This window comes from Chiloscyllium plagiosum, chromosome 4, assembly GCF_004010195.1.
Source record: "Chiloscyllium plagiosum isolate BGI_BamShark_2017 chromosome 4, ASM401019v2, whole genome shotgun sequence".
In the NCBI taxonomy this organism is placed as follows: domain Eukaryota; kingdom Metazoa; phylum Chordata; class Chondrichthyes; order Orectolobiformes; family Hemiscylliidae; genus Chiloscyllium; species Chiloscyllium plagiosum.
Window position 1 is genome coordinate 12,860,643 of NC_057713.1, and position 23,781 is coordinate 12,884,423.

Sequence of the window (23,781 nt, forward strand, 5' to 3'; positions counted from 1 at the left end):
TTCTCCCTGTATTCCATGAGATCTAACCTTGGTAATCAGTCTCCCATGGGGAGCCTGAAGTCCATATAGATCACATCTACTGCTCTGCCCTGATCAATCCTCTTTGTTACTTCTTCAAAAAACTCAATCAAGTTTGTGAGACATGATTTCCCATGCACAAAGCCATGTTGACTATCCCTAATCAGTCCTTGCCTTTCCAAATACATGTACATCCTGTCCCTCAGGATTCCCTCCAACAGCTTGCCCACCACCGAGGTCAGGCTCACTAGTCTACAGTTCCCTGGCTTGTCCTTACCACATTTCTTAAACAGTGGTTGCACCAGCAGGCAGTGAGTTTACACTTGGGGATGGGGGGTATGTGGATAGGACACAGAGGGAAGAGCAGGAAGGGAAGAGGCAACTGGGTAGCCTGCTAGCCCCAAAAGCTGGAGTTTCTGAGGCCTGGGAGTGAAATTCCAGGGTCTTGGTGGTGAGGAACATCAAGGTCTGAATCGGGGAATTGGAGACCAGAGGATGAAGCTGGAGGCCTGCTAACTCTAGTTTGATGGCTTCCTGAAGGTTCAATGACGTAGTTTACTTCCTCCAAGCACCCAATGAGATCAACCAGCCTTTCCCTTTATCTGCAATATTTTTATATCCTGTCATGGCAGTTGCTCTCTGCCAGGTCCTGGAGATTAAGCTCAGTGGCTCAGTGGTTAGTACTGATGCCTCACAGTGCCAGGGACCCGGGTTCAATTCTCGCCTCAGGCAACTGTCTGTGCGGAGTTTGCACATTCTCCCCTTGTCTGTGTGGGTTTCCTCCAGGTGCTCCGGTTTCCTCTCACAGTCCAAAAGATGTGCAGGTTAGGTAAATTGGCCATGCTAAATTGCCCCTAGTGTTAGATGCCGGGGAATGAGTCTGGGTGGGTTGCTCTTCGGAGGGTCGGTGTGGACTTGTTGGGCCGAAGGGCCTGTTTCCACACTGTAGGGAATCTAATCTAGTCTAATCTTTCAGATTCCAGGGCAATCCTGAAGGATTGGAAATTCTACCAGGAAAAAGAGGAAAGAGGTGGATTGGAGTAGATTGGAAGGGGAGGTTGCGGGGGCTTTGTGGCATCAGTGGTTTGGGGATGTTGTAGGAATGGGGGGGAGGTGAAAGCCAATGGTGAGGAATGGGGATCCTGGGGGTGCTGTATCCGATAGGAAGACCTAAAAGTGCTCACCTCCTGTATCCAACAAATCCTGACTTCGATGAGGCGGTTAGCAAACCCAAGTTGAAGCCAGAAACTAGATGACATTGAGGGTTTGACCTTATTTAGCCGCTTTCTGAGTGGTGCCATTAAAACTGGGAATAATTATGGTGAGGTATGTTTGAATCAGGAGACTGATTCCCCCCACACCCCAAACCCCACCTGTTTTAGGTTAAAATACCTCCCAGTATTTTCACAAATTTAAGGACAAACAAATGGAACTCAGAGACAAGTGATACTCAGAGACACTATGTATACAGAGGAACTGCTTCTGAATAGCTGCAGTGGATTCTGATTGCATGGATTTTGAAACTGAAGTTTCTTCCTCTGAAAAATCAACATTATATCAGAACATAGAAACAAGTTAGTTTACCCACTCCAGCATGTTAATAAAAAAACTTGCATTTACATAGCACCTTTCACATGCAAGATGTTACAGAGTACATCACAGCTCATTAAGCATTTTTAAAAGCAGAGGAAGGAACACAGATGCCAAGTTGTGCACAGCGAGCTCCCACAAAGAGCCTGGGGGTAAATGACCAGATGATCTGTTTGATTAGCTGAGGGACAGATAAGGAAAAGTCTTGGTTTCCTATATTTCTATTGCTCCTTAATTGTGGAAACTGTATCTAAGGAGCAGCAGCTGCGTCTGATGATCAAATTGAGAGATTGGGGCATCCCAGGATTTGTGGATTTTTGGATTTAAAGGAAATCAAACTCTTGGGTAAGATAGGGTAAGAAAGAAAAGTTGAAGTCAAAGGTCAGCCATGATATTGAAAGGTGGAACAGGTTCAAGGATTTTGTGGCCAATCCTGTTCCTGATTCATGGAATCGCTTATTGAGTTCTCGATGCTCCTGGTTCCTTCAGCCTTATTGTCAGGGTTGATAAATAATGTGCTCGATTTAATATGGCATCTCCATTTTTGCACTTGTTTTTGAATCCACAGCTCCTCCAATGTTCCTGCCCATCTCCTCCACTCCACAGCCTGAGCGAAGGAAGCAACCTCAGAGGCGGCACTCCATTGAGAAGGAAACGCCAACCAATGTGCGTCAGTTTCTTCCCCCATCTCGGCAGAGTTCCAAGTCTCTGGTAAGTATAACGTGGTGGAAAATTGTGCTAAGATTCCAGTGGCATTTCCCCGACTTGGGATGATTACATAGATCCCTGCAGGGCCAAAACACTTTTAAAAAAAAAAGATATTTGAATTTCTAGAATGTTCACACATCAAGATGACATGTTTTTAGACATTTACTGTAACTATCAAACTAAATAATTGAATAACCACTAATTAGTAGCCATTTTATACTTCAAATTATTGAAACGATCCTGCTGTTGATTTTTAGAATGACTGACAATGGTTAAACTTTACTCTAGCCTTTAAATGGAATCAATCAAAAGCCATTCTCTGCTCCACTGGCCTCTTCCTTTTTCCTCTTCCAATTGGGTGTCTTCCTATTTCAGGACTGAAGTTGACGATAAAGATTATCCTGCAGATTCTTCCCTCTAGTCAAAGCTGGTGAATCTTGCAACCTTCTATAAATTCATTCTAACTTTGTTTCTTCAATCTGAGCATGGACTTTTGCATGGTGAATGATAAAGCCCATCGTTTTTTGCTTCAGATGCAGGACTTACCACCTCTATTTCTTCTCTCTCTGTCACACACAGTCTGCAGACTATTTCTGTCAGACACAGTGCTATCTTAGAAAATTCCATGAATTGGTATTGCAAGAGGTTGCTTTGGACTAAGGCAATGTGAATCATCTAAGCCTTGTATCCAGGCAGAAATGCTGAATAGCTAGTTCTCAAGGTTATTCTATCTTAGCATTAAATGGGCAGCGCAAAGTGTAAAATTTAAAAAGTGAAAATTGTGGAGAAACTCAGCAAGTCTGGCAGTGTCTGTGGAGAGAGAAACAAAGTTAATGCTTCAAGTGCAATGCGACTGTTCTTCAGAAGACACACTGCCAGACCTGCTGAGTTTCTCCAGTATTTTCTCTTTCCATTTCAGATTTCCAGTACTGCTGTATTATATTTTTACTACCTTAGCTTAAAGTATAACCTGTCAATTACACCTGATATTCCTAACACTTGCTCGTAAAATCTAGAGACTTAACAACTGGATTTTCACAAACTTTTGAAAATGGTGGTGGGACCCGAGGTGGGAGTCGTCCATCACATTTTTAGCAATAGACTAGGGAACAGAGTGTGATTCACACAACCAGGAAACCGAAACTAAACAGGGTTATTTGAACTTAGTGGTGAGTTTGTTGGTTCGTGAGCTCTAGCTCAGAGGGGTGTGTTGAATTGTTGAAATAAATGTCAATCTTCTTAAAGAGTTGAAAACGTCTGTTTAAGGGTCATATTCTGAAGTTTTTAAAATTGAAATCCTTGCTATTTAAAGTTACTGTGAGTTTAAAAAAAAAATTAATGTACCTTTGAAAGGTTATTTGGCATAGATTAGAAAAAATATCATCTGTTTGTGCAATTTAAGAGTTCATTGTTGACATTTCCTAAGGACTGTCATTATGTTCTAATGAATGCTTAGCTGAGTTTAAAAAAAACACTATTATCTCAGGAGATTTCTAACTAATTCATTCCTGGCTCGGTCAGCATTTATTGCCCATCCCTAATTGCCCAGAAGGCAGTTAAGAGTCAACCACATCACTGTGGGTCTGGAGTCACGTGTAGGCCAGATGAGCTAAGGACGATTGTTTCCTTCCCTAAAGACCATTAGTGAACCAGATGGGTTTTTCCTGACAATCAATAATGGTTTCACAGTCATCTTTAGACTCTTAATTCCAGACTTTTAATTGAATTTGAATTCCATCACCTGCCATAGTGAGATTTTAAAATCAGATAGTTAAGGAGACCATGAAAGGATTAGTAGTTTTTAATGCAGGGCCTGAATAGAAATTTGTGTTTAACATTTGAGATTTAAAAGCTTTGAAATAGTTTCATGTAAGGGATTCTTTTTAATATCAAGTGCATATCAGTGAGAGCCATATGAGGTTGTTGGGAGTTTTCAGACATGGTGGGCCGAAGGGCCTTTTTCCATGCTGTACTGTTCTATGTTTTATGTCCACATGGCTCCTGATGCTGGATACTGCATGAGTGGCTTCAGGATCTAAGGGATGAATAAGAATATCAGCTGGCCTGGAGTGATAGGTTGGAAAAATCCATGTATCAGGATTCCTGAGGCTAAAAGTCCTGTTTAGATTAGATTCCCTACAGTGTGGAAACAGGCTCTTCAGCCCAACAAGTCCACACCAACTCTCTGAAGAGTAACCCACCCAGACCCATTTCCCTCTGACTAATGCACCTAACATTATGGGCAATTTAGTATGGCCAATTCATCTGACCTGCACATCTTTGGATTTTGGAAGGAAACCCACACAGACACAGGGAGAATGTGCAAACTCCACAAAGACAGTCGCCCGAGGCTAGAATCGAACCTGGGTCCCTGGTGCTGTGAGGCAACAGTGCTAACCACTGAGCCACCGTGCTGCCCACTGTTCTCACATTTAAAATTGCAGCAGCCCCTTGCTGACTCTACTAAGCAGTTTCCCACTCAATACATGCTCTTCATTAAATTCTGTTGCAAATCTGGAGCAGATGGAAGGGAGAAAGCTGGAATGTAGATACAACTGGTAATAAGAAAGACACCTGGAATTTTGGCATTTATTGCTAAAGGAATAGTGTACAAAAGTAGGGAAGAATTGCTGTAACTATACAACGCATCAGTGAGACTATACTTGGAAGATTGCTTACAGTTTTGCCCTCCTTACTTGAGGAGGGATGTAGTTGTATTGGAAGAAGTTCAGAGGAGGGTCACCAGATTGATTCCAGAGGTGAGAGGTTTGTCTTATGAGGAGAGTTTAAGCATTTGTCTTGAGTTTAGAAAAATAAAGGAGATCAATTGAGGTAAATAAGATGCCAAAGGAGTTTGGCAAAGTAGATGAAGAGAGGAGGTTTCCTCACACACAGAAATCTAGGATGAGAGGTCATGTTTTTTGGATAAGGAGTAGAAGCTTTCAAACAGAAAAAAGAAGAAATTACTGCTCTCAAAGAGTTGTGAATCTGTGGAATTCACTATTCCAGACCATGGTGCATGCTGGAACACTTAGTAAATTTAAAGAGGAGATAGACAGATTTTTAATTAGGAACAGGTTAAAGGGTTATGGGAAGTGGAGTTGAGGCCTAGAGGTAAACAGCCATGATTATATTAAATGGTGGAGCAGGCTTGAGGGGTTGAATTGCCTGCTCCTACTCCTAGTTCTTATGTTCTTTATTGGAATATATGGAGTGGATATGAAAAGGAGGGTGGTGAAATGGGCACAAAGTTGGCAGATCGAGCCCATTTTGTGAAGGAAATCAAGGATTGAGAGCAGGTGCAGAAAGCAGTGGATAGTTGGGAATGAGGGCTTTAGTTAGACTGGGAAGTGAAGATTATTCCTTGTGAGTAGTGAATGTTTAAGAGAAGATTCAATAAATAGAGCTGCTTCCATTCACTTGGTCATTTCCAGACTCACCTTACAGCACTTGCTTCAAGTTTGCCTATAGTACTACTAGATCATTTTCTAATTCAAGTTCAGATATCCAGCAACCACAGTAATTTGGTTTAGTTTTACCAGTTAGATTATGCTGGGAGTTGCTGCCTCTTACTGTCACACCCAATGGTCACACCTAGTGTAGGTTATCAGCCTCGTGGTTGGGTGGGAATGGGCTGGAGGGAGTGAGATCTCTGGAGTCCCTCAGTCTACCAGTGACAGAATCATGGGGCGTTTTCCAGTCTCTCCTGGTCCCCATTAGCAATGCTGCCACCCTAGTTTGACATCTAAAGTTTGGGTTGAGCTCCTCAGAACAGCATAGGAGACCCAACATGGAGTGTGAATGGAATGCAGAGTTCAGTCACCCTTGCACACAAATCTAAGAGCAGTCAGCTACTTTTCATTTGATCTACTCACTGAGAGGAAGCCTACCACAAGCAGCAGGCATCATTTATTTCCATTGACTTCAAAGACAAAATCACCACAATATGTTCATCTGTTAGTGGTGTACTTTAAAGAAATCTTTGGTCAGCACTAAGAGTCAGATAGTGCTGTGGGACCTCCTAGATTCACTTAAACTGACAGAGCATGTGTCACCTTAAATTCATCTGAGGTGGGTCTTGAGCCTACAGCATTGGGGCCTAGAGGCATGATTGCTGATAACTGAACCAGGCCAACAGTGCAAGTAACTGGGGACAATCAGACACATAGCCAGTGCAAACCTTGTGCAAGTTTCTGCTAATTTCAGAGATGTTCTTAAAGTCTCTGTCAAAGTTTCAATCCCTCCGTGCTTTCTTAAATTCATTAGAAATGGTCAAGACCAATCCAGGTTGACTTCATTATTCCTGATGCTGAAATGTACGGCTTTGGTTGGAAATAAGAATTGCAGTTTGTTTGTTTGTGGTTCCGACGGAGAATCCCCATGCAAGTTTCCATTGTAACCATCTATGTGTTGTCCAGGTGTCCAGGCTAAGCAGTTTATTACCTCGGATGAGCCACCGACTGTTTATCCCAAGCATGCAAACAGTCTCCATGCTCAATTCTTGCCCGCTGGAAGCCGCCATGTTTGGTTTGGTGGGGGCTGTGTATTTTCTGTGTGAGGGAGTCTTTACCAGCAGGTGGAAAACACCAAAGGTTTGCTGTTTCATCGTTTCTGAAATATTCCTCTTAAATAACCAAACTGGATCACTGTCGCTTTCCTACCAACAGCAATGCCAGATTGCATTACTAAGATTGCTATTATCTGCTTTGATGGTTCCATTTCTGATTGACACTGATTTTATTTTTTCTTTGCTTTTTTAACTTTTTGGAGGGCGAGATAATGGTATCGAACATTAGCCATTTCTCAAACGTATTTGCTTGAAGTGCCTGTGTGTCAAGAAACATGAAGCAATTATTGAATTCGCTACCTCCACCTTATTGCCGATATCTCTGTTTGGGTTTCTCATGTAAATTGGAATAAGGTGATGAATCCCTAATGACTAGGTTTTGTTAATCTCAAAGACAGTGATGTTCTTCTCGTTGAAAGGATAAATTGGAAAGGTTTGCGTTAAATCTCCCTTTTTTGCATTGAAATGAGTTGAGTGGAAGAAATCGCAGTTCTTTAATGCTTTAATGTTAAAGTGTTGAACTGCTGAAGTGTAAATGTTTTGAGGCCTACAGCCACACTCGCAATTTGAAACTTGATTTCTCGCCCTCCTGTTAATGGGCAAAGAAATTAAACACTAATCAACATGGGGAAATGATGTGTGAGCACATTGTATGATATCTTTATGGCAATGTTTTCTTTGTGTGATTTGTCAATCTGGAGTGTTTCTTCTCAATCTTTTCAACATAATATTCATCAAATGGAGTTTGTTGCACTGGCTTTATTTAATGATAGGTTGGAGGATCTTGTGTGGGTTATCAAAACAGTGTGTTAATTCTCCTTGCAGCACTTCTTGTGGGTTTAAAAGAGCATAAACGCTTCCTGTAAGCCCAATAAGCTATCAGTGAGCAACCACATACTCACATTCAGTCACATTTACTCTCACTCTTACTCATGTACACACACATTCACTCACGCCCACTCACACTCAGACACACTCTAATTATCTCCCACACACACACGCATGCTTTCACAGTCACACTCATACAAACACACACTCACACAAACACACACTCTCACTCTCACACTCCTCAGACAGAAATACATACATAAAAATGGCCTCACTCACAAGAGCAGTGACCTTGTGAAATAGTTTGTGTTCAAGTCCGACTCTTGGCAGTTGGTGCTAAACCGAAGCTATACTCTCGGACATGCCATCTTTCATTGTTAAACAAAGACTCAGTCTGCCGTCTCAGGTGAACATCAAAGATTCCCAGGCACTGTTTCCAAAAAGAGCAGGGAAGTTATCCCCCATACCCTGATCAATATGTATCCCAAGGTGACACCACTTCCTGTGTGCCATGTTCCTACATTACAACAATAACTACACCTCAAACAACAGAGACGAGAAATACAAGCTGGCATATCCAGCCATGTCCACATTTCCTTGGACAAATACAAAAATAAACACTTCATTGACTGTAAACTATTTTGAGACATGTAATGGTCATGCAAAGTGCCATATAAACGCAAGTCTTTCAGACTTCCTACCTGAAAGGCAATCAGCCTGCCTTGGGTGTGTAAAAACAAAATTAATAGTTAAAAGTACCCAAGTCTAAGTTTCTCAATCTCACAACAGCGCCTCCAGATCCTTCTCCACTTCAGATTTCGCATCTGAGCTAAAGTCCAGGGAAAAGTTTCTGACAGAAATGCATGGGACCCATTTTCTTTTCCCTTTCTGGTAAACTTACCAATCACCTTGAAGAAGAGCAGGTACTAAGGAGCTGTGTTATCTACACCAGCAGCACACAGTACATGGTAAAATCTGTCCAGCCCCTTCAGTTTCTAAAAAAAAGACCAGGTAAATGTATCTGCTGGAGAATGGTGATGAATCAGGTTTGTCAAAGTTCCAGGATTGTTCTGCAGTTCCCACTAGTTAAAAATTGATCTCGTAGACGGTACAAGAGCAAATCAGCAGCAAAATCATTCCATTGTTTAAAAAAGGGTTCTGTTTTCATCTCACACTTAGGGCTAACTGCACATTCGGGAATCAGGTAATAAGGAGCCTATTCTCTTCCTTATTGGTACAGGAAGACCACCAATAGGAATATCAGGGCGGGGCACTTGACAGTAGGAGACCAAGTGGTGAATTGTCCTTCCAGAGTTGACGGAGCGGAGGGGAGGTGTTACCCCACAGAGAGGATCATTCTGAGGCCACTTCTGCATCTGACTGACGCACAGCAGCTTTGGTCTTTGGTTTTGTTGACGAGAGGATATGTAGAAAAGGGCAGGAGATTGGGAATAGGGTGTAGAAATGATGCAAGCATGGTGGGGTGTCTAGCCTTCATCTGCACTGTAACGATTCAGTGATACCCCAGACCTGTTCACAGAGAAAATGTGAGGACTTTTTATTTACAGATCATCAGACAAGATATCATAGTAAATATTGTAAGCAGAGTTAGCAGCAGTATTTTCCAGGGTGGACAGAGTTTTCCACTTGTTACATCTTCATTCTTGTCTCTTACCTTTGTCATCCCTACCTGCCCCGTCCTCTTCCATTTGCTATATCCAAGCTCAGCAGTTATCCCCCCTCAAGCAGTGCTAGGCAGTTTCATGATACATTTGTTATTATGTGAAAAAATACATTTTATTTAAGAATCAAAGTTCTCAGAAAAAATGTAAAACGTAATTCGAATATTACTAAGAAGAGTGTTGTCAAAACTTGCCTTCTTATACACATCAGGTCAGATACAGGAATGCCAAATTTCAAATGACTGTAATAAGTTGTACTAAAGGATTTTTTAAAAAAGTGCTGATTTGCTGGCAAATCAACTCTTATCAAAGATAATCAATCAAGCTCTGAACATGACTTAGTATGCTTGCTGGAAGTGATAAACCTTCATACACAGAGACCATCCTCTGCAAACAGAAGGAATGTGTTCAAGCTTTTGTTACACCTCACTGTGGGAAGACACTGGAATTCAAGCACTACTATTTCCAGATTTGTCAAAAAAGTTTTACTTGTCTTTTAAACCCTAGCTGACAGAAAGCTGGGAGCAGGTTTCTGTACTTAAATTACAGAACCTATGGCTCCTTGATCTTCCTTCTCCTTGGTACTTGGATTTGCTTGTAGGAGGCACAAGGTGACTTTTTCACAACTTATAAAGTCTCTAATTGGTTAAGAGCCACAGCTTATAGCAACTGATGAGGGAAAATAAATTGACTTTCTTTAGGTTTGAGCTTTTTTTAAACAACAGAGAGGACAGCTCCTTCCTTTCTGGAGGTTTGATGGCTTATGACCCAAATAGTCGCATCCATAAGTTGCACAGCTACCTAGGGAACCAATCGCATTGTTGCTGGCAGGCCTATGTTGCCCAACAAAACTCCCTCCTTGCAATCTCCTCCCCACTCCACCTTGTCTGTAGTAACTGCCTGCACTGCTTGAACAAACAGCAGTGTAAACAGCACTTATATGATGAGTGTCCGGTAACTTGCACTAATCCTTTCCACACTCCTTATTTTTAAAACATTCCTTTTCCCATTTCAGGCCACAATCCAAAGCACAAATAGATATGTTCTTTGTCCCTTGCCCCTGTTTTATATTGCCTCAGTGATTGGAAACGAAAATGTGTTGCTGGAAAAGCGCAGCAGGTCAGGCAGCATCCAAGGAACAGGAGAATCGACATTTCGGGCATAAGCCCTTCTTCAGGAATGAGGAAATTGTGTCCAGCAGCTAAGATACAAGAACTTTAGCAAAGCTTTTGACATGGTTCCACATGTCGACAAATCAGTCAACTTAGATCACAATGGATTCAGGGACAGCTTACCAATTGGATACAAAATTGGCTTGACAGTAGGAGACAGAGGGTGGTGGTAGAGGGTTGTTTTTCGGACCAGAGGCCTGTGATCAGTGGTGTTCCACAGGGATTTGTACTTGGTTTTGTTTTGTTTGCCGTTTATATAAATGATTTGGATGAGAATTTAGGAGGCATGGCCAGTAAGTTTGCAGATGACACTAAAATTGGTAGCATAGTGGAAAGTAAACAATGTCATCCACGATTACACAGAAATCTTGACCAAAAAGGTCAATGGGCTGAGAAGTGGCAGATGGGAGTTTAATTTGGATAAGTACAAGGTATCGTATTTTGTTAAAACAAACAAGGACAGGACTTAATGAGATAATTGTACAGCCCAAAGTCGTGTTGTTAAATGGAAACACCTTGGGGTTCAGGTACATAGCTCTTTGAAAGTTGCATCACAGGTAGATAGGGTGGTTAAGATGACATTTAGCAAACTTCCCTTTGTTGCTCAGAGTTTAGAGTTGAGACATCATGTTGAGGTTGTACATGATATTGGGGATGCCTCTTCTGCAGTACTGTGCACAGTTCTAGTCACCCTGTTTTAGGAAGGATATTATTAAATTGGAGAGGGTTCAGACAAGATTTACCAGAGGATGTTGCTGGTACTGAAGGATTTGAGCTAGAAGGCAAGACTGGATAGGTTGGGATTTTTTTCACTTGAGCGTAGGAGGTTGAGGTGACCTTATAGAGGTTTATAAAATCATGAGGGGCATAGACAAGGTGAATAGCAAATGTCTTTTTCTGAGGGTCGTTGAATTCAAAACTAAGCGGCATATTTTTAAGGTGAGAGGAGAAAGTTTAAAAAGGTATCTGATGGGCAATGTTTTCACAGAGGGTGGTTCGTGTGTAGAATGAGCTACCTAAGGAAGTGGTAGATGCTGGTAGATATACAACATTTATAAGATATTTTGACAACTACATGAACAGGAATGGTTTAGAAGGATATGGGCTAAATGGAGACAAATAGGACTAGTTTAGTTTGGGAAACTTGGTCAGCATCTGAATTGGACTGAAGGGTCTGCTTCCCTCCTCCTTACCTTTTATCTTAGCCTGCTGGACACACTTTCTCATTCCTGAAGAAGGGCTTATGCCCGAAACGTCGATTCTCCTGTTCCTTGGATGCTGCCTGACCTGCTGCGCTTTTCCAACAACACATTTTCAGCTCTGATCTCCAGCATCTGCAGCCCTCACTTTTTCTCAGTGATTGGAAAGCCTATAGTTCCCCTTTGGCTTTCACGTAGCAATGCCTCAAGCTCTGAATATCCTCCCTAAACCTCTCTACCACCACCTCACTTTTTTCATCTAAGAGACTGATTTAAAATCTAACTCTTATCCAAGCTTTTGGTCATCTGACCTAATACCTTCTTAAATGGCTTAATATTTAACCTGGTTAAAATCTTTGGGTGAAGTTCCTTGAGACAACTTATTACATTACAGGTGCTATATAACTATTAGTTATTGTGATGTATTTATTAGCTGCAGAAGACTGTGGTAGGAATCAAGGAAAGCTATAAACAATTCCAATTAGAATTGTGAGATATTACTTAATTCTCACCTGCATTCTAGAATTTGTATAGTGGGTTGATGGTGATGTAGTGATAATGTGGCTAGACCAGCAATCCGGAACTCCAGGCTAATGTTCTAGGGCAGTGGGTTTGAATCCCATTGTGGTATATGGTGAGATTTGAATTAGATAAAGGACTGTTATGATGTAGTGTTTGTGTCCCTACCTCCAAGTTCGGGAGCCCCTGTACAAGTCCCAGCCATTTCAAAGACACATCTCTGAATAGGTAGAATATGAAAATATCCATAATTGGTAGCTGGGACAAGGGAGTCAATCCATGCAAAAGCTTATTTTACCCTGACCCATTGTAAATGTAGGTGCTCAAATGAAAACTGCTGCCACTATATTTTTTAAAAAGCCCTGTATGTTCAGGTGGTTAGAATAATGAAGAATAGAGCTAAAAGTTTCAGCGTCTTCTGGCATGCCAGCTCTGCAGTGAAGTAAAACTTGATTTAAAAGAACAAGGCTGATGTTATGTTTACATCATATAAAGACCACTCTTACTGTGTTTGGTCCCTATTACATATAAATAGATTCAAGAACAGCTTCTTTCCTGTTGTTATTAGACTTTTGAAAAGACCTCTCAAATGTTACTTCAGATCTGTCTCTCTGCACCTTTTCTGTGGCTGTAACACTATTCTACACTCTGTTCTGCTACCCTAATGCACTTTGTAATATATGATTCACTTCTATAGCATGCAAAACAATACTTTTTACTATCTCTCTGTACATGTGACAATCAATCTTCAATCTATTATTAAGGCACAGAAATTTGGGAAGGTAGCTGACGCTGTGCGTAAACTCCATATTGAACATTAGAAAAACTTTTAATGTATTCAAATGTGTTCTTCAAATCTTTTAAAAATCTGCTAAAGTTTCCAAACTGTTTTGCTTGTGGTTGTGTTTGTGTACATGTATGTGTTCTCCTTTGAGATAATGAGTGGTGCCCACGTACCTGTTATCCTCCTGTCCTGATCTTATTCTTGAATGATTTATGTTTCTGAAAAATGAATTACAAGCCAATGAAACTAATTGAAATACTGGAATGTTAATGGGAACCTGAATGGTTGGCAACTCATTTGGACATTTGTGTTGTTGCAGGAGGAGTTCTGTTACCCTGTGGAGTGTCTGGCACTGACTGTGGAGGAAGTGATGCACATCCGGCAGGTCTTGGTGAAAGCAGAACTAGAAAAGTACCAGCAGTACAAGGATGTCTACACTGCTCTGAAGAAAGGAAAGGTTTGTTTTGAACAAATTGGTTTCCACCACGTTGGTAATTAGAATCGTAGAGATGTACAGTGTAGAAACAGACCCTTCTGTCCAACTTGTCTGTGCCTAGATATCCTAGATTAATCTAGTTCTATTTGCCACCATACCCTCTAAATCCTTCCTATTCATATACCTATCCAGATGCTTTTTGAATCTTGTACTTATACCAGCCTCCACCACTTTCTCATGCTTTGTGTGAAAACATTGCCGCTTAAGTCCCTTTTATATCTTTCCCCTCTCATCTCAAACTATGCCCTCTAGTTTTGGACTCCCCCACCTCAGGGGAAAGACCTAGCGCATTTACCCTATCCACGCCCCTCACGATTTTATTAACATCTATAAGGTCATCCCTTAGCCTCCGAAGCTCCAGAGAAAACAGCCCCAAACTATTTAGCTTCTCCCTATAGCTCAAACCATCCAATCCTGGCAACATCCTTGTAAGTCTTTTCTGAAACCTTTCAAGTTTTATTTTTCATGATGATGACTTCATGAGCATATATTTCACAGCAGTGTTTTTTTTAAAACATGCTGCTTATTATTTTTTATCCTGCTGTCAAGCCTTTATTTTCACTGTAGGAAGGTGAGGTTAACTAGCCCATCAGTTAGACATCATGGTCTAGATATTGGATTAATACATGGGGCTGGGAGGCTGTCAGACTTGGTGGCTCACCCACTATGTTTAAGTAAATAATTAAGGGCATTGGAGCATGTTAGAAGTTCAATTGTCTTCAAAGTTACTGTCAGGCCTTTGTTGCACAGTGGTAGTGTCCTGACTACTGGTTCCACCTGCTCCAGTGGCATGGCTGAGACCGAAGATCAGCCGGCCCTTTGATTGGCGGTGGGATGTCATCCTTCCCAGGGAGCTCTTTCAGCAGCTAACAAATCACAAGATGGTCGCGAAATGCATCCAGGCCTCTTACAAACAGCCAAGATGTGATTATCCCAGATTTTGGGTCCCACCATTTGACCAATATGAAGGGATGCAATTCTTTAAGAACACAGGTAGCAGGAGAAAGTACAGCAGATCAATTGGAGAAAGGAATATCAATGATCTCAAGGTCAAGAACCAATTCCACTTCCTGAAATATGTGCGAAATTTGGGGTGGGAAATGTGGCTCTAGATTTGGTCAAGGACCCACAGATCCCACATCCAGTGACACAGAATTTCCTGGGTGGACAGACATATTCGTTAGCAAGTGACTTCCGATGATGACTGCCTGGGTCCAGTTTCTATTCTAAAATGGGAGAGAAAAGAGATCCAGTATTCTGTCATCTTCTGAGTGCCCTTGAGAGGGAAAGGGAGATAATGTTTCCCGATGCTTTCAGATGTGGACATTCAGGAATTTCCTCATGGATACCTAAAAATCAGATCAAAAATCAAGTGATTACAACTTCAGTAGAGGAAGTACTCATCACCAGAATTCAGCATCACTGTCATATGTTCATCATTTCAAAAAATAAATGTGAAATACTTTAGTTCCCTAAAAGTTACATGCAATTAATTAGTGTTTAAGTATTCCATGTAATATTTGAGCACCTGCAGATATTTCCTCCCTTTTTAATGTGTCACAATACAGTAACTCAGAAACATTTCATGCTGCAAAAAAACATTCTATTTATAAATATTATGTGACAGAAGTTACTGACTGGTTTCATTGCTGAAGCTGTTATTTTGGCTCTCTGTGTCTAGTCATAAGGAGGCTGTTAAATCAGCCTCAAACAGAGTAGTTTTACTGAAGTCGAACCAGAAAGTGGGAGTGATGATTGAGCTGAAACAATTAACTTGTGACATTGCCTTGTGGGTAAAACAGGGACCAATAAATCTTGAGTAAAGCTTAGTGTACACTTCATATAGCAGAGAGATCTAATGGGAAGGTACTGAACTAATAACCCAGGGCCCCAGGCTAATATTCTGCAGCTATGGGTTCAAACCCCTCCATAGCAGATGGTATTCATGATTTGGAGATGCCAGAGTTGTACTAGGGTGTACAAAGTTAAAAATCACACAACATCAACTACCTTGTGAAGGAGCAGTGCCCCGAAAGCTAGTGCTTCCAAATAAACTTGTTGGACTATAACCTGGGTGTTGTGTGATTTTTAACATAGCAGATGGTAGCATTCACATCCATAAGAAGTTTGTCTAATGATGAACGTGTAACAATTGTCATTAAAAACTCATCTGGCTCACTAATGTCCCTTTAGGAAAGAAAATCTGCTGTCCATGTCCTGGAGTCCATACATGTGACTTCAGAAGCACAACACTGTAGGGGCTCTTAGCTGCTTTTTATGGTCATTAAGGATGGACAATCAATGTTGATCAATGGACAGTAATGCTCACATCCCAATTAAAAAATAAACAGCAAAGTAAATTGAATATTGTTACATTACAAGCCTGACATTTCATTCACTTTGTTCAAGTCACATGATTCTGTACTTGTAACCTCACGAGTATTGGCATAGATCATACTTTTTTGGGTGTTTGTTGTTGCTGAAATAAGCCTTTTCCTTCAGCACAGAATTGTTTTCTTAATAAAGAAAAAGGTTTGGTGTCTGTATAAACAAACATTTGTATGTTGAGTTTTTTAAAACACTTTAAATATGGAAAGGGGCCATTCCACTCCCAGGCCATAAGAAAGAGAAAGCAGCCGTAAACGTCTGATCCCCATGTTCTCATCTGCAAATTTTGTCGTTGTAGTGCACCCTATGTCATATAGCTTTGCACTCACTCTCTTTCTACTGACCCAGTGTTGTTTTCCTCACCTAGCATTTGGTTTATGTGGCTCTGAAACCTCTTCGCTCCCCACCTAATGTGTCACCACCTCAGACTTCTGAAAATCCCTCACCCTGTTGGAGGATTTATGTTCACTCAATTGTAACACACATCATGTAACTGCCATTGGTGTTTGTTGCATTTCTCTAACTGCTCTTGAGAACGTGGCAAAACTTCCATCTTCTTGGCGACTGTATGGCTTCCTGGGCCATTTGGGGTCAGCCATGTTGGATAGTCTGGCAGGGTAGGTTAAATAAGGCAGAAGGCTTTAACAGGCACATTTAATACAAATGCAAGGAGGTTATGGTGAACTGATATGAATGCTATTTAGAATTCTGAGCCAGACTAGGTAAAGATGACAGCTTTCCTTTCTGAATGGCCACAAGTTGGCTTTTTGTAACAATCCTTGTCACCATTACAGATTCTAGCTTTGTTCTCTATACCATCACTCAATTAACTGAACTAGCATTCCCCATTTGCAGTGGTGGATTTAACCTGTTGCCTCTGGATGATTAAAGTTGAGCTCTGGATTATTGGTCCATTTCTGTGCTGCTCCACCCATACGCGGCAGATATGTACCTATTGGGAGACTGACCTTGGAAAAGACATTCTTAGGTCCAGGGTCCTCCAACATGAAACAGGCCATTTGATCTCTTGTCTCTCTGCAAAAGTAACTCGGCTAGTCCCACACTCCTGCCCTTTGCTTATAGCCCTGATATTTTTTTCAAATAATAATCAAATCCGCTTTTGAAAGCCATAATTGGCTCAACCTGCTGTTTCCCACATACTGCCACTGTTTCCCACATACTACAGTCACTGCCTAAAAATGTTTTCTCTTGTGCCATCTTTAATCTTTTGCCATTTAACTTAAATCAGTCGATTCTCAATCCTGTCACCAATAGGAGTTGATTCTCTAATCTGTTCAGACCCTTCATGATTTTGATTACCTTTTTTCATTCATTCAAAGGAAGTTGGCATTACTAGCTAGGCCAGCATTTATTGCCCATTCCCTAATTGCTCTTGGGAAGATGGGAGTCAGCCACGATCAAATCTTTAAATCAAATCTTCCCTCAGTATTCTGCAAGGAGAACAACCAGAGCTTTATGCAATCCATCTACGTAACTGATGACCCTGATCCTGAAGCATTGTCATAAATGTGGACCTGTCTAATCTTGTCACATTCTTCCTGAGGTGTGGTAAGCAAATGGGACACAGCGCTCCTGCTGAGGTCTAAATAGCATTCATATCAGTGCACCGTAACCTCCTTGCATTTGTACTATATGTGCCTGTTAATAAAGCCCAACATCCTTCTGGCTTATTAACCACCACCTTGATGTACCCTGCCACCTGCAATACATATACTCAGATCCCTGAGCTCCTGTACCTGCCTTAGAATTGCATTCTTTGTTTCATGTTGTTTCTTTTCCCAAACTTTTTAGCACTAAATTTCATCTGTCACTTTTCTGTCCATTCCACCTGCCAGTCAGTGTTACCTTGAAATCTAACACTATCCTTCTCACACTTGGCAACACTTCCAGGTTTTGAGTCACCTTTGCCAATTTGGAAAGTTGTGCCTGTGCACTCAAATCTAGATCATGAACAGGATTGAGAAAGTTAAAACCATCAACACCAGGTTATAGTCCAGCAGGTTTATTTGGAAGGACAAGCTTTCGGAGCACTGCTCCTTCGTCAGGTAGCTAGTGGGGCAGGATCATAGGCCACAGAATGTACAGTAAAAAATCAAAGTGTCATACAACCAATGCAATGTATTGAACAAACCTAGATTGCTGTTAAGTCTTAATCACTTAGAATGGGGATGCAGTTTTGATTTATTTATACATAAATCCCAATACTTCTTTCAAATTTGCACTCCAATATGCCAATATTTTCATGCATAAGTTCGAACAAGGCTTCATTTCTGCACAGGACCTCCGACCAACACTATATACCAGATATATTGACGACATTTTCTTCCTCTGGACTCAATAGTGAGGAGTCACTGAAACAGCTACTCAGTGATATCAACAAGTTTCATCTTCAGACTTACCATGGGAAACTCTTTAGAATCGGTCTCATTCTTGGACACAGGCACCTTCATCAAGGACGGACACCTCAGTACCTCACTCCACCGCAAGCCCGCGGATTACTTCATGATGCTGCGCTTCACAAGTTGCCACCCTAAACATATTTGAACAGTCATCCCCTTTGGACAAGCCCTTTGTGTACACAGGATCTATTCAGATGAGAAGGAATGTGATGGACACCTGAAGATGCTGAAGGACACCTTCATAAGAACAGGATACGATGCTCAACTCATCGATTGCCAGTTCCAACGTGTCACAGTGAGAAACTGTAATGGCCTCCTCAGGAGACATCCATGGCGTATGACCGATAGGGTACCCTTCATTGTCTCGTACTTGCCGGGAGTGGAGAAACTGCGCCATGTTCTTCGCAGCCTGCAACACATTATCAATGAGGATTAGCACCTCACCAAGATCTTCCACTTCTCACCTTAAAACAACTGCCAAACCTTAAACAGCCCATTTTTCACAGCAAATTGCCCAGCCTTCAGGACAACATTGAGCACAACACCATACAACCCTGTCATGGCAACCACTGCAAGGTGTGTCAGAGTGTCAATATGGATACCACCATTAAACACGGGGACACCGCCCACCATTTACATGGCAGGTACTCATGTGACTCGGCCAATGTTGTCTATCTCATACGCTGCAGGCAAGGATGCTCCGAGACATGGTACATTGTGGAGACCGAGCAGATGTGATGACAATGGATGAATGGACATCGCACAACAATCGCCAGACAGGAATGTTTCCTCCCAATCGGGGAACACTTCAGCAGTCAGGGACATACAGCCTCCGATCTTCAAGTAAGCATCCTCCAAGGCAGACTTCGGGATATGCACCAATGCAGAGTTGCCGAGCTGAGGCTTATAGCCAAGTTCGGTACCCATGAGGATGGCCTCTACCGGGACCTTGGGTTCATGTCACACTACAGGTGACCCCAATACAATACACATTCTCACAAACACACACATACACACAAGCACACATACATACATATATACACACTCTTACACAGGATCACACTTGCACTCACACAGAACCTGTCTCATACACACCCTCTCTCTCAGTCACACTCACAGCACACACACCCACTCTCTCATCGGCATATACTCCATCACTCTCATGCTCACACTCTATCAAGCATGTACATACACACACATATAAATCTATGGGGTGAATTTGCATTTGCAGAAATGTATTTGCAGATACATTCTATTTTGTTTAAAAAACACACAATCTGTTGGCAGTCAGTCAATGTGGCATTTTCTAAATTCCTACTTTGGAAATGGAACCAGTCTGACTCAAGATTGAGATGCAGACAGACTCTAACCTCACACCTTTAATGCATTGTCTGAGCTGAGATGTCATGTTTTTATACTGATAAAATTTAAAGTTATCTCAGGACCGTGACTTGAAAGAAGCTCTGGGGTTTACAAGTGAAACCTGCAATCCATTATAAGTGATGAAAGACTTAACAGCAATCTAGATTTGTTCATTGTTCAATACATCGCATCAGTTGTATGACACTTTGATCTTTTACTATAAATGCTATGATCTTGCCTCACTAGCTACCTGACAAAAGAGCAGCACTCCAAATGCTTGTACTTCCTAATCAACCTGATGTGTGTGATTTTTAACTTTGCCCATCTCAGTCAAACACCAGCAGCTCCACATCAGGATCAAGAAAAGCAGTGATTGCAGCACCAATGCCTGGGAAGCCCCACTATATGCATTCCTCCAGATCAAAAGACGAAGCCAATTTCTTATCCATGCTGCACCTTTCTTTATTATTCCCTGGGCTTTAACATTGCCTGTTATCTGGGCATCTTATCAGATACCTTTGAAAGTTCATGAGTACTAAACCAAATTGTCAGCCCTCTCTGCTAACTCATCAAAAAATTCAACCATATTTGATAAACATGATTTACTTATAAGAAATCCATGCTGGGTTTCCTACTTGTCAAAGTGACTGATACTTTTGTCCCAGAGTGTCCTTTTTAAAAGCTTCCCCATCACCAGGATGAAGCTGACCTTACCTCTAATCATTATATTTATCCTTATTGAGCAAAGCTGCTACATTGGCAATTCACTGGTCCTCAGCACCATCCCTGTATCTAATAATTCGGAAGCAAGAGTAATTTTTTTAACTTGAGGGCTGTTGAGATTTCTTTTCTTGGCTTTTTTTGAATTTTAGAGGCTTCATTTCTCATTCTCATTCACATCTTTATCAGATGTGTTAACATATGAAGTGTTGGGACTTGCTAGATGCAGAGTCCCAGGAATCTGAAGTCTTCTTACCTCCATCATTCCTACAACCAAACTATTACGTGCTCAGTCCTACTATTCCTGTATTTCCACCTAACATGTGATATTGGAAGGATTCTGGGGGTTACCGCCTTGCAGGTTCCAGTTTTGTTGAGAAGCCCTTTAGATGTTGAAAAGTTGAATGATCGAAGTTCCAGGCCATTGTTTACTCGACGGGTGAATAAATATCTCGATGACAATTATATTTTTACAAAACCTATAAATGTATCTAGTAGAGGTTCCAGCGGTTTCGGCTATGGTTATTTGAATTACCTATTGTCGTATTGATCCTTATTGCTGTCTCTCTGTAGTTGTGTTTCTGCTGCCGAACGAAGAGATTCTCGATCTTCACCTGGTCATACACTTGCCAATTTTGTAAAAGGTTTGTCACCATGCTCCTCTTTGATGTTCATTTGTCCAGCTTTCTTGTTTTCCTTATCATTCAGTTACTGCCCCCTCCACCCATTCTTCAGTGGGATTGGGAAAGAATGTGTGAAATGTTTACTCGAGACAGGAACCAACTAGTAACAGGTTAAGAAAAAGCAGCATAGTATTAGTGGGAGTTCTTCAGAAATAATAAAGTATGATACTGAACCAGTTTATACTCCTCAGGGCCCAGAACTCTCTTTGCTAGAGAACTGGTTGGCAGGCAGGAAACAACGAGTAGGTAAAAACGGGTAATTATCCAAGTAGCAGCCTAATGGGGTACCGCAGGGAGCAGTGCTTGGACCCAAGTATTCATCATATCAATGATTTAGATGAGGGAACTAAGTGTAATATGTCCAAGTTTGCAGATGACCCAAAGCTGGGTGCGAGGGTGAACTTTGAATGGATGCAAAGATGCCTCAGGATGATTTGGACAAACTGAGTAAGATGGTAAATGTATGGCAGGTGAAGTATAATGTGGATAAATGTGAAGTTATCCACTTTAATAGCAAAACCAGGAAGGCAGATTATTATCTAAATGGCAATAGGTTAGGAAAGGGGAGGTGCAACAAGACCTGGGTGTCCTTCTCCACCAGTCACTGAAAGTAAAAATGCAGGTGTAGCAGGGGATAAAGAAGGCAAATGGCCTTCATAGCGAGAGGATTTGAGTACAGGATACTTCGCTGCAATTATACAGGGCCTTGGTGAGACCACACCTGGAGAATTGTGTGCAGTTTTGATCTCCCTATCTGAGGAACAATTTTCAGGCTACAGAGGGAGTGTGGTGAAGGTTTACCAGACTGAATCCTGGGTTGGTGTGACTCATATATGAAGAGGAATTGGATTGTTTAGGACTATATTCACTGTAATTTGGAAGAATGAGCAGGAAATCTCATAGAAACCTATACATTCTAACTCAACTAGACAGAGTAAACATAAGAAGAATGCTCCCAGTTACTCAGGAGTCCAGGACAGAATCATAGTCAAAGGATATGGCGTATATCATTTAGGATTAAGATGAGGAGAAATTTCTTCACCCAGAGGATAGTGAGCTTTTGAATTCTCTGCTATAGAAAGCAATTGAGGCAAAGATTTTCAAGAAGGAGTTAGTTGTAGTTTTAGGGATCAAAGGATTTGGGAAAAAGCAGAATCAGAGGACTGAGTTAGATGATCAAGTATGATCACGTGAATGGCAGAGCAGGCTCGAATGGCCAAATGGCCTACTCTTGCTTCTATTTTCTATGTTTGCTACAAAAAAAGAGCTGATAAAGTAAGGCACCACTTAAATTTGGAAGTGGCAATACACAAGAATGCAAGAAATAGCACAAAGCCTGGTAATTGGCAGACAGCAGTTAGCCGAATATCTGTTGTCGGGAAATCACAAGGGGCATTAATTAAGGATAGAGTGAATGAACATCTTTAAAATTTTTAGCTGGTTAGACAGAGAGAGAATGGATTTAGAGAAGGGGAGTGATGCTTGTTGAATCTGTTTGATTATTTTTGAAGACGTGACTAAAGTAGTTGATGTGGGAATTTCTTTTGTTGTGACCCATAAACACATCCAGAAGGCAATTGATAGTGTCCCTCAGAAGAGACTGTGAGTTAACTGAAGTTGATCATCACCAAATGGAAGGCAAATAATTCTGCCAGTTAGGGACTTAACTAAACAGCGGAAGGCAGAGTAGGGATAGTGGCGTGCAAGATGTAACTAATTAGGATCATGCCATGAAGATCTGTGTTGGGGCCTCAGAATTCATTCCATTAACAACATAACAAAGAGCCCCGGCAAAACAGAAAACAGTAGGAATTGGGGGATATCTCTAACTGTTTGGTATCGTATCTGGGAAAAAGCAAAATTGTTGTGGTCACCAGAGGTCATTCAGCCTAGCCCAACAACATCACTACTATGATTGCACAATGTTTGTTTGCGACTCCTCAGATACTGAAGTAGTTCATGTCCAAAATGCAGTGAAACCTGATAAGTGGATATAACACTTGTGTCACGCAATGACTATCTCTAACAAGAGAGAATCTAACCATTGCCCCTTAATATTCAATGGCATTACCACCACTGAATCTGTCACTGTCAACTGGGGGGGTTACTGTTAGCTAGAAACTGAACTAGACTTGCCATGTAAACACTGTGGCTGCAAGAGCAGGTCAGAGGCTAGGAATCCTGCAGTGTATAATTATCTTCTGACTCCCAAAAGCCTGTCCACCATCAACAAAACACAGGTCAGGAGAGATATACAATACTCTCAGTTTGACTGGATGAGTGCAACTCCCAACAACATCAAAAAATTTGATGCCATCCAGGACAACAATTTTCCTTATCTTTGCCTTTTTTATTCTTAAACATTTTTCCCTTAGTTTTACTCACCTCCCCCCCTGCCCATAGGAAAAATACTTCTGGTATTTAAAGTGTGTGAGAAGATTTGTAGCTCGGGTGCTCATTGTTGTGGTTCTCTTCGCCAAGCTGGGAATTTGTATTGCAGACATTTTGTCCCCTGTCTAGGTGACATCCTCAGTGCTTGGGAGCCTCCTGCGAAGCGCTTCTGTGTTGTTTCCTCCGGCATTTGTAGTGGTTTGTATCTGCCGCTTCCGGTTGTCAGTTCCAGCTGTCTGCTGCAGTGGCCGGTA

General features: G+C 41.5%; 1 protein-coding gene across 4 annotated transcripts in view; it reads left to right on the forward strand.

The window, feature by feature from the left end:
- The window catches only part of LOC122548856 (protein spire homolog 1-like), a 203,617-nt gene that overhangs the window by 170,685 nt on the left and 9,151 nt on the right, over positions 1-23,781 (forward strand). For 2 of the 4 annotated variants that reach the window (XM_043687728.1, XM_043687729.1), the window contains 4 exons: positions 2,177-2,319; positions 6,735-6,908; positions 13,387-13,524; positions 21,027-21,097. In XM_043687728.1, coding sequence (XP_043543663.1) covers positions 2,177-2,319; positions 6,735-6,908; positions 13,387-13,524; positions 21,027-21,097 — 526 coding nt within the window. The remainder of the gene's footprint in view (positions 1-2,176; positions 2,320-6,734; positions 6,909-13,386; positions 13,525-21,026; positions 21,098-23,781) is intronic. The other 2 variants (XM_043687730.1, XM_043687731.1) reach the window with 1 other exon arrangement.